The 15,254-nt window shown below is 43.9% G+C and overlaps 1 protein-coding gene across 5 annotated transcripts in view; it reads right to left on the reverse strand.

The window, feature by feature from the left end:
• The window catches only part of Nr5a2 (nuclear receptor subfamily 5 group A member 2), a 124,693-nt gene that overhangs the window by 36,623 nt on the left and 72,816 nt on the right, over positions 1 to 15,254 (reverse strand). For all 5 annotated transcript variants that reach the window (XM_021155841.3, XM_021155832.3, XM_021155849.3 and 2 more), the window contains 2 exons: positions 9,578 to 9,697; positions 1,271 to 1,418 (listed from right to left, as the gene is read on the reverse strand). In XM_021155841.3, coding sequence (XP_021011500.2) covers positions 1,271 to 1,418; positions 9,578 to 9,697 — 268 coding nt within the window. The remainder of the gene's footprint in view (positions 1 to 1,270; positions 1,419 to 9,577; positions 9,698 to 15,254) is intronic.

Raw genomic sequence — 15,254 nt, forward strand, 5'->3', positions numbered from 1 at the left:
CAGAATGATCTGTGGGGGTCACAGCAAGCCTTTCACTTGGCGATCCACATACTGTTCTTGTGTAATAGATACAGTCTTCCTTGAATGGAATGTTTCTGTTTGTTGTGGTTAATATAGAAAGCACTCAGGGCACTCCTGGCACTGGAAACCTTTGAGCGCTCCATCTATGAAACAGATGTCTTTTTACACTCACACTAATATTTCTTTCTATCCATCACACTTTCCAAAACACGCAAACCGCCACTTCCCTTCCACCACTGACTGCATGAGAAAAAGACTTAAGTCTCCTCTTAAGACTTGAAGCCATCCCTATATTAACAACAGTTGTGTGGCGCTATCAAGAGGAATTCTGGAACCACGGTGCCTAATTTGGAAAGCAGACACATCTGTTTCACTCTGCAGATTGTTTTCTTGTTTTATTTCTTTGGATATGAATTCAGAACTATCTTGTAACTGAAGACTAAAGAAAAACCATATGCTGGTAAGTCTGGTTTCTTCCATTATTTTTGTTCAAGGGAAGTTGCCTCCCTCGGCCCTTCTTCCAATGAGGAATGAACAGACTTGGCAAAAAAGTTTATTTAAGTTGGCTTTGTTAGGCCAACAAAATACAGAAATCAACTAAGGGACAGGCTGAAAAATCTGTTCCTTTGAAGTCGATAAAAATCCATCTCCTTAATCCCTTTTTTATTCCAAGCAGAGGTGATTTTTCTCAACTGGCTCACTGAGAACCTTGATTTAGCTAATCTGTCTTGCTTAGTTATCTTCCTACTCCGAACCCTTGCTGAAGGAGCATCTTTCCTCTTGACAGCCACCATTGGTTAAATGTGCAGAGTGGCACGTCTCATTATAAACATTCCCCAGCTAATCCTAATAAGAGTTTGAAAACACAAAAATTACCAGCCCCATTTTAGAAGAACAAACACAGAAGCTAGACTACAAAACAGAAAAGACTCATACAAATATGAACGGCAGAATGATGGCTCCACCTTGGTACCTATGTCACCACTGTGCCTGCTGTTCTTGCTTCCTGTCCCTTGCTTACCGGACCACCAGAGAGGAAAGAACAATACTCGATCCAAATGAACAACTCCTGTTCTACACCCCACCCATCTGCTAAAGGGCTAAGATTGGAGAAAGAATACATGTGAAGGCACGTTCACATCTAAAAATCCTTGGAAGGAAATCCATTATCCTTGTAACACCAAGACAAAATGTTTGGTATTTGAAAATAATGTCTGTGTAATGGACTATGAGAACAGTCTTCACTTACCTGAGCTGAACAACACCAGGAACTTGAGACATACAAACTCCCGCTGATCGAACTGGAGGGAACGGAGCTTCACCACCAGCTCCTGTGCGAGACTCAGGAGGTTGTTGAACGCAACTTCGGTGTGTGAGATGATGGTGGAGTAGTCCACCTGCAACACAGAATCACGGCTGTGACCACCAACAGAACCAGCAGCTCAAAGTTCCCCAGGGCTCACTAGGATTGTGGGTAGAATGAGGCTGTAGTGTAGATTTCCAACACAGAGGCCACAGGCCAGTCTGACAGTGCCAGTTCGTCAGTTGACGTTCTGTTTCCTACTGGGGGCTCAAGTTGACAACAGCTTACCAGTCCAGCTAGGGAGAGCTTTGCTCCTGAAAGCAGTTTGTGATACCTTCTGTAAAGGGCTTCCCAATGATGCTGATAAAAATCCAAATCATATTAATGACTTTCCTAGCGGCTAGTTTCTGTTGCCTTTCTTTTACAAGTTTCTATACCTGCTTTTCCGCAGTAAAAATATTTTCATGCAGGGTGATCACTTAAATTCTGAAGATTTAGTTGAGACCACAATATGCTACCCACAAGAAATGGGCTACATAATAATTCTACATGGACACAATAACATAAACCAATATATGAGGAAATAATGGTTATGAAACGTCTTAACTGCCATGGTGAGACATCTTAATATACTCATGGATCAAGACGGCTTGCTTGCAGATGATTAAAGTATTGTGGTGTGGTGATTAAGGGTTCTGTTTTAGAAACAAGAGTGACACTGTATAGCCCAAGCTGGCCTCTAGCTCATCACCCCTCCCAATTCAACTTCTCTGGTGTCAACATGCTTGACTCTAAAACTAGTAGCAGGTCCCCTTCCTCAGAGGCTGATGTGAGGCTGTTAGTTTGAGATGGTTACATTAGATTCTATCGAATTGATTACCACCTCCCCCTCCCCCTTGACACATGTCCTAATTTTTATGCAGAATAATTTCTTGGTTTGGAAAACAACCCCGAAAGTCTTACTTCTATATTCATTTTGTAAAATGCAATGAGAGGCCCCCATCGTTATTATTCATAAGGGCATAAGATGTTCGATTTATAATAACAAGACGTTCGGGTGGCCGTCCATGGCAGTCCTGGCTTCGCCCCTCGGGTTCCAGCCTGGGAAGACCCACTCAATAGCTGGCACTCGCAGCTTTGTCTTTCTGGAGAATTCTCAGGCAACCCGATGCTCTTTTAGGTGCATTTAATTTTTGCATGAGCAGCAAATTTGTCTGGGAGGCAAGTCCTCATCTGCCACTCACCCAGAGCAGACAGTATTAAATTTTTATATTTATTGACATTTCATTACCATAATTGACTGCACTTGTTTCGCTAGGAGAAGGCACAGGGCTGCCTCCTACGCATGAGAACTAGTCCCTTGAGTAGAATCTGCAATTAAAAACAGGACGGAATAGATCTTTTTCCCCCCCTTATATTGTGTAAATATGATGAGTTGAGTTTTCAGCTTTAACTAGAGAATACTGGGTGTAAAAGAGCCGTTTTCAAGGGTGGGAAAATTAAGAATCAGTGGAAGGAGACACCCCCCCCCCCAAGGTGTCAATCAACTTACAGAGAGAGTCAACTACGCAGGAAAAGTCACCATTGATGTGCAGCCCGGTGAAACGCCTGCTTCAAGCCTGGTGCTTTCCTACTGTTCTGTACCTACCCCTGGGCAGGCACCTGCCCATGTAATTTAATAATCAAACAGTCTATGAGCTCTTTCAGATTCTCTTTCAAGACTGTATGGAAGGGTCAGTCTGCGGGCAGCGTGAACCCTGGGGCAGGGGATCATCAAGGGGAGGATACAGAGCACAGTATGGGCACTTCAGACTTGCAGAGTGACATCAAGGCAGGGTTTTTGTCACTATTATTAACGGGAGAGGTTCCTATGTCAATGAAGTTCTCCAAAGTATGATAGCACAGACACTCAAACCCCACCAATCAAACCCTAGGAAAGGGGTTATTTGGCTTACAAGTTATGGTCCATTGTGGAGGGAAGCCAAGGTAGGAAGAGAAGCAGAAACTAAAAATGCAACTGGCTCACTGAGCTCGGTAACCACCTAGTTACGGGCGGTGCCGCCCACAGTGGGCGGGGCTAACGTCAACCAGTAATCAAGAAAATACCCCACAGACACAGCCAATTTGACAGAAGCAGTTTCTCAAACTGACCTTTCTTAGAGGTGGGTTTAGCTTGTATCAAACTAGACTACACAACTAGACAGGAGGATTGTCACAAACTTGGGATCACAGCCTGAACTATACAGTGAGTTCTAGACCAACCAAGGAAACTTAGTGGGACTGCAACAAACAAAAATAAATATCAGTACCGTTGCTATGGGAACAGAGTGGGTAATCAAGTCTGGTGGCTCAGACCCTGAAAGCTCAGATCATTTGATGCATGAGGCAGAAGAAACAATCTTAGTTCAAGGGCAGCTTTGGATACTTAGTGAAGTTGAGCCCTCTCTGGGCTACAGGAGACCCTGTGTCAGAAAAGAGAACCAAACCAAACCAAAACCTTGAGACCTGAAATGCCCTCAGTCTTGTTAGGCACAAGTTTTATATGCGACAAGATTTCCTCTGGGAGGTGTGTGTGTGTGTGTGTTTGTGTGTGTAACTTAAATTAAGTGCAGATTTAGAATTGGCTTTAACTCTTAGCAATCTCACTCTAAGTATGTAACTCCCTGAGACCCATAATCTGAAGCACTTTAACACCAAGCATTTTCAGATAAGAGGTATTCAGATTTGAGAGAAATTCTGCAGATCAAATGGGCTCAGTGGGAATGACAGCAGGAAGGCCCAGTGAGGTGACAAGCATAGGGACTAAGGATGACATGGGTTAAATACTGACCCTTACATACACAGTCAGATACCATCTCCGCCCTGAGTGTCCTCATCTTTAAATAAGGCACGTAATACTATAATTCAAGTTTGGTGCCAACTGAATGTACACTGTGGGTACTGCGTAATACACACAAGTACACTGTAGTAAAATTTTACTATTTAGACGAGGTTAGTTAAACTAGATGTGTGTGAACTTTCAACAGATCGTGTAACTTTTAATAGCTGAGGTTCATTCTCAAAACATAACCACTTCTATTGAAGGAACTGCTTGCTTGCCAGAGTTATCCATTCACTGAGACACCTGTAGTAAGACAGACCTCAAGGAATCAACTGGCGTCACACCACATGTATTACATTCTAATTTGAAAGCTCAAATATGCTTATTAGACGGGGGGGGGGGGTGTCTGGCAACATTTCTTCCAAGGATAATTTATCAAATTGCACAGTTCTGAAGGAGGATGGATGACTCGCTTCTGATACATCACAGACCTGCAACTTCCTTACATTTTATTGCAAACATAATTAAAATATTTTCATTGTTGGGTGCAGAGTTTGTGCTCATTTCAGGAGCAGCTGGCCTTGTCTTTTATGTACTTAGTAAAATTAATTGATTGCTCTCTTACATGTAATCTTTCGGCCATTAAACTCAAGGGGGAGACTGAAGAGACCATCTCTAAGCCAGTGTCCTCTTTGGATAAATTTCATTCATCATGAAGATACAGAGATAATTCAAGCTAAATTGCTTTTAGTCCTAATGTCCAAATTTTTGATGGCTTGGATAGTGTAAGGCTCTTGTCATTTTAAAACAGTGCACAATAATAAAAGGTAATAGGTTGACAGTACATCGTTCCCGTACGATAATGTTACAGTGGCTGTTAATTAGGTACAATATGCAAATACTAAAATCTGCCCTCATGTCAAGTACTCTATTGGTATTTGATATACACACAGGTATATATGCATGTGTATTTATAGCTTTTAAAATAGTAGATTAAAAATAATTAGCTGCCATAAATAAGATACTAACTAAATACACTGCTTTGCCATGCCTGAATATTATTTTATTTTTTGCCTCAGTGTTATTTAATCTACATTTATTATATCAGTGCTAAATGAAAACTCACAAGTGACTGGGCATGGTGGTGCATGCCTTTGGACTCTACCGATGCAGGTAGATCTGTGAATTCCAGACTAGTCTGGTCTGTACAACAAGCTGGGGTTGTGTACTGAGATCTTGTATATAAATTAGAAAAAAAGAAAAAATAAAAAACCAACACACAATAAAACATAAGTTTAAAATGGGATATCAAACTCTGTGGAGTTAATTTAAAGACCTTGGTGTGAGGAGCTGGAGAGACGGTTGCTTGGTCAAGAGCACTGGCTGTTCCTCCAGGGGACCCAGGTTCAATTCCCAGCACCTGCATGGTGGCCCTCAACTGCACTTTCAGAGGATCTGACATTCTCACACAGACATGTGTGCCAGCAAAAAGCAAAATACCAATGCAGATAAAATTTAAAAAACAAGAAATGAATTAAAAGGAGAAGGAAGGGAGGAGGGAGGGAGGGAGGGTGAAAGAAGGAGAGGGAGGGGAGGGAGGGAAGGAGAAAGAGAGGGAACACAGTGCTACTACTAGCAGCCTGGACACGGAGGCCTGAGCTTTATCACTGGTGCCTGGACCGGCTGTCTGTCCCCTATGACTGAGTACAAAGCTGTGTTCTTTTGTTTTTTTGTTTTTTTTCCCTGTGGCGCTGCTGATTGAGCCCCGTGCTTCACACATTGTTAGTCAAAGGCTGCCCACCAAGCTGCATCCACAGAGCACTCCTCGGTGGCAGTCTTTTCTACCTCCTTTGCTGTACAGGTTTTGTCACAGCAGTCTACACATAGTGGGAAGAAGGACAAACACTGGCCCTAGAGCAGTTGGTTGCAGCCTGTAGTTGTCCACGGGCTGCCCCAGAGGTATGCATGGCAACCAACCACAGCTTCGAGGGAATACAGAATCACTGTCTACGGTTCTCTTTGTGTTGAGATGTTGGCTTTGGTATTTGTCTTAGGGTTTCTATTACTGTGATAAAAACACCATTGCCAAAAGCAGCTTGGGTGGAGAAGGCTTGTTTCAGCTTACTGTTCGGAGGACAATTCCTCTTCTAGAAGATCCTGCAGTGGACCTGACAATGCTCTGGGGCTTGCTTTACAGCGCTGTTTGCTGTAAAGCCCATCAAAGGAGAGCTGCTACCTACCGTTATGGAGCAGATGGAACAGGGGCCTTCCTTGTCACTATTCTGCAGGGCAGTATCTGATAATTCCCCTCTCACATCTTTGATTGCCTTATGTTATTACTCTACCAGAAATACGTTTTACCCAAGAGTAAAAGCATCTTCCTCACTTAAGGGTGAGTGCCAACCATGGAGCAGTATGGGAGACTTCTCCGTGCATGCTTGATTGGCACAGCGTGGCTTAATTCTTCACCAGGACATCAGCATGACCTTGCTACAATGTATCATGGAAGTTGACTTCCATCCCAGGTGTGAAAGTTCACACTGGTGTGAAAGGTCACACTGTAGACAATCTATAGGACATAGGTCACTATGTTTCTGTGTCATCCTTGTTTAAAAGACTTACTCTTTAGTCCAGTGACACACAACTATTTTCTGTGGTTACTATTCCAATTTTCCAATCAGTTTCTATGCCTGTTTGGTGGGGACCATTGAGGTATCAATTCCAAACAGGCATAGAAACTGATGCTTCAAAGATAGGATGACTTTCTCAAGATGTTGTAGCTAGTGAATTATAAAAAGGGTACACAGTCTGTTCTGAAATATACATATATACACATATGTACATACACAGATACATTCATAAACACGGACACACATATACATATGCACTCTTTGAAATTTCCAAACCAAAGTCAAGAAGTTTATATTAATAGTCAAAACACAATCTACCTACATGTATAGGCACATGCTTATAATCTGCGTGGTACAGAGGTTGAAATGGGAGGAGCGTGCCTTTCTTTTTTTGTTTGTTTGTTTTTTTTTAAAAGATTTTATTATTTTATGTATGAGTACACTGTAGCTGTTTTCAGACGCTCCAGAAGAGGGCATCAGATCCCATTACAGATGATTGTGAACCACCGTGTGGATGCTGGGATTTGAACTCAGGACCTCCGGAAGAGCTCAGTGCTCTTAACCTCTGAGCCATCTCTCCAGCCCAAGGATCACACCTTTAAGACTAGCAGGGTTACATAGTCAACTCTTGTCTCAAAATACCTTCTGTCGCTTGAGAAAAACACATGCTGTCCCGACCTAAAGCTGTCCCCACATTTTACTAGGCTGTTGACATAATGAGGAAGAAGCTTTCCCATCGACCCCCAGTTATTTTAATATATTTGTTTACACACACACACACACACACACACACCCCTCCGTGTGTGTGTCTGTGTCTCTCTCTGTGTCTTCATGTCCACTCCTCATCCCAACCCCTAATTTTCTCCTGCTCTTGGGAAGCCACGGCAGTCTACCTGTGTGGCTCTGGCCTTCTCTGCAGTCTGGAGCCTGGGGATGGGCTTTTCTGCTCCACAAGAGAAGACAAAAGCCGTCTCCCATAGCTACCATAAATGAGAAAGCTTGCTTGTAAGCGCCAACGCCATGCTGTTCACTTGGGCGAGGGTGGGGGGTGAGGGGTGGGATTGGGGCGCACTGGGAGCCCCTGTACTGCAGGAAAGATGTGGGGAAGAGCTGGGGAGTTCCCGCCTTCCATTTTCTTGCACTGTGCAGATGGACAGTGATTGACAGCAAGAATAACAGTTTGTACTGTTTTGGTTTTAAAACTCAAGAGAGGCAGGGGGTGGGCTTTCTCTGCTCTTCAGCAGTCACTACTATTACTCTAAGGCAGTACTCGAGGCAAAATAAACTAGGTTAAGAAATATTTCCAAAGAGCTGGGGTGAGACACACAGTCCCCTTTCATTTAAGCAAAAGAGACCAAGTTCATTCCTGAGCTGTGTCTTCTAATGGAACCCCAAGCTGGGCAAGGGCTGGGATGGTCAAATCATACCCCAGAGCTGCTGAGAGCAAGGACCAGATAGTGATGGAGTTGGTCGAATTGATCCAGTCGGCAAAAGCCTGAAATGGTGCTTGCCTTTAATTTGATTGGGAAGGGTGATTTATTAATAACACACCGAATGGTGTGGAGACAGCCTCTCATTTTCAAATATGCACTGCTGTGGTTTCACAGCACATAAACATTTATGGCTGGATGTTAAAGATCACAATGCCTCTGTTCCAGAGTCACCCTGGCTGAACGATGTCATGGTGCCCTGCAGAGCTAGGACCAAATAAATGGACTGACTAAAGAACTCACAGTATTCCCTCCCCACCCCACCCCCTCGTTTATATTATCAATCAATTCATTATAAATAAGGAAGGGAGGACAAGTCCAGAAGAATTTATACAAATGTTAAGTAGTAGGAATTAAGCCCACTGTATAGCATAGGTCCTCCTTTTCCCAAGGTGACACAGTAGACTCTGCTTTTCCATGGGTTACTCAAATGTCACATCAGTAAGGCCAAACACTGTATAATCCCAGGTCCCATGGAAACGTGTTTAGGAATATGGTCATGCCTCTGCTTGCTGGCCAATATTTGTTTAAATTCCCCTTTGCTCCAATATACCACAGGTTAGTGGATTAGTTTATTATTGCCAGCCTCCTGATACAACATTAAGTTCTAAAAGAACTTTTTCCGTTTTCACTCCCTAATATATACCAGTGGCTCTGAGTAGTCACCAGCACATAGCAGGGTAACCAACAAAGATTTATAGGTTTAACAATTATAGATTCAGAAACAAACCCAACTTTATAGCCATTTTTCTTTGTAGATAACTGACTAGCTCTTGAAAATTAGAACTCCCATCCCTTCTCCTGAGCTTGTCTCTCTCCCAGAGATTGCTCTGAGAGCATTCCAAAGGAGCAAAGACCTGGGGCTGCTTGGATAACTCAACAGTGGTGAGAACATGTTTAACATAGGAGACCCTGAGTTTTATCCTTAGCATGATCATCACCATCAGCATCAGCATCAAAACAGGGAGGATTCTCCAGCTTATAAAGGAACTAAAATGGCTAACTACAAATATGATGTGTTCATGCATAAGCTGAAGGGGGCGGGGGGAACCCAACCTGCCAGTCCTAATTGCTGAGATTCATTTAAATGTAGATCTGACCCTTGTACAAGACTCCTCATCCTGCAGACTGGCAGCAGTAAGCTGTTTGCTTTTGCAACGTTCTGATTGGAGCAGGAACTGGGGACCCAAGTCATCATTTCTCCCTTTCAAAGCACAAGAGTGCTTCTGACCTAGTAAAATTCCTGCCGCTCCGATCAAGCTTAGTAATGAGGGGTTTGTCCTGTTTGTTTTGTTTCAGTCGGGACACTCACGTGCTCTCCAGTAACCAGGAAGATTGTCCCTTCCTTCCCATGCGCCACTTGCCGGTAAATGTGATCGAGAATCAAGAGCTCACTCCAGCAGTTTTGAAGCAGCTTCATTTGGTCATCAACCTGCAATTGAAAGAGAAGGAGCATGTTGTTTGCTATCTTTGTGGTGTTGCCTAATTTTTCACACAAGATGACCAATAAGCAAAGTGGCCCCTCCAATGAGCACTCTGACACAGATCCTCAGCAAACACATGGCAGCTCCTAGAGAACACTTTTTATGTAGACAAACACTTCAGAATATAACGTACTTCTAATCAGGGAGCTGCTAGGAAAAGGCACTCCATTGGACTGTTCTAGCCAGCAGCTAGGAGAGCTTAGTTGTTGGAGGTCCAGGTGCCTGAATGGTCCTTAACAGACCCTGCTAGAAAGATCCTAAATAGCCCACGCTCACATAAAGAAAGGTCAATCAACATTTTAGTAAGCTGCCAAACGGGGAAGACTAACAGGGCAGCTGGAAGACTGACTAACAGGGCAGCCTGAGGGATCTCTGCAGGGAGGGGAACTGGCCCTATTGATTATGAGTGTTAATGACAATTCTTAATGATGTGGGTCTCCTAAGAGAAAGATCACCGAGGCTGCTCTTGCCTGTGACTCCAGCACTTGGAACATGGGGACTGGCCTCGACTACAAAGTATATATGAGGCCAGTCAGGGCGATAGGAGACACTGTCTCAAAATAAAACATATAAATGACGTGCGTTTGTTTCTGATTTACACAATTCTCCCCCAAGTCCTCTAAATGCCATTTTCCTTGCAGTCAACAAGAGTGGTTAGGATTGGTTAGGATTATGGTGAAGATGACAATGAAAGTTCTGGTCACAGCGAGCATCTCTCACTCTCCAGAGGATTGCGGAATGACAAAAACCTGTTTATCTCACACACCATCTACACATCTAGGATATAAAGGTGGAGACAGTCAATCTGCCACTACACGGTATACCAACCAGAGCCCTGGGGTACCCAAGTGCAAGATCCACATGCCAGTCTCGCACAGAAAGAAGCTCTGCAGCCTGGCATATGTCAGGGAATGGTTAAGGACTGTCTTAGTCAGAGGTTCTGTGCTGTGGTAAAACACAAGGACGAAAAGCAGCTCAGGGGGAAAGCCCTTACTTCAGTTTACAGTTCCCTAACACAGTCCAAAGCTGAGGCATTCAAACTGGATAGGTGCAGATGCCACAGGAGTGTTGCTTCCTGGCTGCCCCCTACAGCTGGCTCAGCCTGCTTTCTTATAGCATCCCTGACCAGCAGCCTGGAGGTAGCCTCACTCACAAAGGGGTGGGACCCCTTCTACACCAATAATTGAGAAAATGCCCTAGACTCGAGTGACTAGAGACTTGCCTACAGACGTGGAGTCACCTTCTCAGTTGAGGAGCCCTCCCCCCCCCCCATCTCAAGTTGAGATAGTAACTACCCAGCACAAAGCCTTTTGTGTATTATTAGTGTGGCTCTGACTCACAGAGCATGCTTTTGTTAAGTTAGCAGAACTGATAGAGTCCTGCTCAGTTTTTAAATGGTACAATGTGGTCCAGGATGTATTCTTTCTCCTGATTATACCAATTAAATAGAATTAGTTATTAGTTAACTCACATTATTAAAGTCATTAGTTGATTGGTTTTGGCCTGGAGACAAGGTCTTACTTTGTAGCGTGGCTGTCCCCTAGAGTGCTAGGCTTAAAAACACAGGATTCTGCCACCTTGCCCATTTACAAAGTGATTCAATGAGAGTCTGGATAGTTGACACATAGATAGGAGCTGGTGGCCAACCCTGATTTCCCTAGGGCTGGGACATAGTGAACGCGGCCAAAACACTGGATGTGGGTAAGAACAAGGACAGCTTCTATACTTTCCATCTGTGAGAGCCAGGCCCAATCACTACAAAGCCTTATTTTCTCAGCTAAAATGTGTGAAGTGAGTTTTATTACATGCACAGGAAGATATCACTGATAAAGTCACTTCTAAATGGGGCACGGTGATGCTATAAATTCTAGCACTAAGAGCACTAAGCCAGCACAATTGAGTTTCAGGCTAGCCTGGACTAGAGAACAAGTTCAAGGTAACCTGAGCTAAACAGAGCCATCTGGGGTGTGTGGATGGGGACGTGAAGCCACCAACAAGTGAGGAAACAATAGGCAGGCATATTATCTCATGTCTGTTCATGAGAGAAGAGTGGATTGGGGATAGAACTCAGAGGAAAAGCCCCTGCCAAACAAGTACAAGCCCCTGGGATCTGCCTTCAGCACCCCACTCCCAGCTCACCCCCAACTTGCAAATCCAGGCTGCACAGACTGAAGCTAACAGTGAGCTGGGTGACAGGCAAAAGTCTTCCAGCTGAAAAACTGTGCACTGCTAAGAATTCCGTAATTAGGATTTGAACCAAGGACCCTAGGCAAATAAATGCTTTACTATTAAGCAGGCCCAAATAGCTATTTTTGAGCCAATTATTTGGCGTGTCTAAGTGTAGGGCTCTGGGATAAAAGAATTAGCAAGTCTTGCCCAAATCCCTGTCTTTGGGGAAATCACTTGCTTGGCCCAGCACACAGTGGGGTTAGTTGACAGTGAGAAGAACAGTGGGAACACTCAAGTCTCCTGAGTACCTCATGGAGGGGAGGGGAGGGGAGGGGAGGGGAGGGGAGGGGAGGGGAGGGGAGGGGCGGGGCAGGGCGGGGCGGGGCAGAGATGGGTGGAGGCAGTAAGTAGTTAGGTACTTTATCCTCTGCCGCTGGTTGACTGCAGGTGGGGAGCTCTGTCCTGATGACCCAGCAACAGTCATGTCATTGCACCAGAGCAGACTCTACAGTTTTCTCTCTCAGATGCTAAAGGTGATTTCAGAGCAAAGTGCAGGCTGTTCTTCTGGGTTTTATTACTCCCTCATATGCTATCAGCATCTTATTTCAAATTTATCAGTCTACGATAGTAATTTTTTTTAAAACGTGATATAAACCTTTGGTTATTTATTGAGCCCAAAAAACCCTGTATTTGAGATTGTGTTTCCAACAATGACGACACAGGGGAACATTGTGCAGAACTTCCAGGAAGTGAGGCCAGGCAGACCTCCCAAGTCCACGTAGTCGGGGGAGAAGGAAGATTTTAGCTTAAGAACCTATTTCTACTATGTGAAAGCATGCCTTGGGAGGCAGATCTGGTAGTTCGAATGCAGCCTGGTCTCCATAGTGAACTACACAGTGAGGTCCTGCACTCTCCCCAAAGAAGAGGGCTAGAGAGATGCCTAAGCAGTTCAGAGCGTGTACTGTTCTTCCTGGATTCCCAGAACCCAAGTCAGGTGGCTCAACTGCCTGAAACTCAAGCTTTGGAAGATCCGACTGCTCTGGCTTCTCTGGACACCTGGACTGCTGTGTACATGCCGACCCAGAGACATGCCTATGTATAATTCAAAATGAAAAGGAAAAATCTTTTAAATAAGTGAAGAGATGGTAAAGGGGCGAGTCCTGGCCATTTGGGGGTTCCTTTTGTTTTATATTCTGTGTGTGTGCCATCGCTTCTTTGAGACCAACTAAGAATCTTCTAGAACCCATGTGATGCTTTCTAACTAAAGGAACAAATGCCTGTGAATCACTTCCACCGTGGCTGTTGGCTTTCCCCCATGGATCTAAGGTAGCCAGCTCCACAGGCTAAGCTAGTGTCTCCTTTAGCCCTTGTAAAATGAATGATAATTTTTCATACGGCGAAACCACCAGCCACTGTGGGGTCCCTGGTTACACAGGCCCTCCAGGTCTGTACTCCCTTGGTAAGGACTTCTGGACTGACTATAATTTCAGAAACCTTCCTGAGCAATTGAGCCTTCCTTTGAATACCCCGCCCCCAATATTTTTTTACACCAATATTCCATTGCATTGTTTCTCATCATTGACCCTGTGATGTTTTAGGAGATCTTGAAATTGTGAGAGTTTAGCATCATGCTACTCAATGGCATCACCTTCATGAGCAGGGTGAATAAATGGGCTGGGGAAAGATGATGGGTTCTTCTCTATCTCTAGGTAACAAGTGCTGGCAATTTGTTATATATATATATATATATATATATATATATATATATATATATATATATAAAAAATCTGTGACACATACATAGTGTGGCATCATTTGGGGAGCCCAGGAAGGGGACTAATTAGCTATCAGTCCCATTAGAGAACAAAATATCTCACTAGTTGTGGGCACTAGTACCCCCATAAGCCTGGGTTATCTGCCATAATAAAAGGAAGGGCTTATCTCAGACTCTAGTTGCTTATCAAACTATTTATATTGATATTTTAGACAAGCGTGTAGAGGGACACAAACCTCATATTGTTATCAAGCGCTGCTTCCCACACCCCAGCCTGTTAATCATTAGACGTGTGTACACTTTCATGCTAAGAGAGGACCTGGTAAGCAAGAAAAATGCAGAGCCTCCACTATCAAGCCTTGTTGCCCCTGGTTCCCTTTGGACAGCTGAGAGACTGGCTCAATTGTTATTTCACTGTGCCTCCTGTAGAGCTGATTTTAAATTTTAAATTTGGTCATATCCTTTCCCACATCTCCAATCAAGTTCATGTACCTTCTACCTCCTCTCTTTCAAAAGACCAGACCAAATCAAAACTCCACCATACCAAAAAACCCAAGATACCACATCATAACAACCACCACAGACAGAGTCCATTTTGTCTTGGCTGACCACTGAACGTGGAAACTGCCCTTGAGTGTTGTTGATATATTGTCAATCAATTGGAGAGAATGGAATTTCCCTCTCCAAGGGGTTATGAGTTAAAAACAGCATCTTGTTTAGGAGTGGGACTTGGTGTCCCCCTTCCTTTTCTCTGCTGCTGAGGCTTTTATAAGCCAATGAATCACTGTGGTTGAGCTTTTAAAAATGATCCTTCCAGGAAGACCTTCTACTGAAATGGACAGGTAGGTGGGGTAAGGTGTGTGTGATCCTACTTCTTGTTTGGGAACATCAACTTGGTGTGCAGGGCTGATGTTAAAATGTTCCGGATGCTGTGAAGGACAGAGAACTCACACTCTAGTGACAGGAGCTGACTGGGAATCAGATGGCCAAAGGCCAAGTCTACAGGTCCCCCAGGATTACAGAAAGGAGCAGGAATTCACAATGTAGAATCTTTTATTTATTTTTTAATGGGATGGGTCTCTCTTTGTCGTACTGGCTGTCCTAGAAAGTGCTGTGTAGACCAGGCTAGTCTTCAACTCAAGAGATCTGCTGGTCTCTGCCACCTGAGTAACACATGCCACTATGCCCAGCCCTTGTAGAATTGTATAATAAAGCCCTCTCCCCATTAGTCACTGCTGTTAGAATAACTCCTGGATCCAAATATAGTTTAAAAGTGAAAGAAAAGGAAAAACATAGAGAGAACCTGACTGATGAAACAACCCAGTAGGTGGTGGCAATTGCTGCCAAGCTTGATGATAGCAGGTTCAATACCAGTTGTCCTCTGACCTTTACCCACAAACCATTCCCTCCAAAATAAACGAATAAATGCACACACACATACACGTACACACATGTGCACGCACAAACACACACCCCATGTAAAAAACATTCTCTGCGTCACTACAAATAATGCCCACATACTATTTTTTTCCCTTAGCAAGAACAAGCAAACAAACAAATCT

This window comes from Mus caroli, unplaced genomic scaffold (assembly GCF_978045245.1).
Source record: "Mus caroli unplaced genomic scaffold, Mus_caroli_1 scaffold_1, whole genome shotgun sequence".
Lineage (NCBI taxonomy): Eukaryota > Metazoa > Chordata > Mammalia > Rodentia > Muridae > Mus > Mus caroli.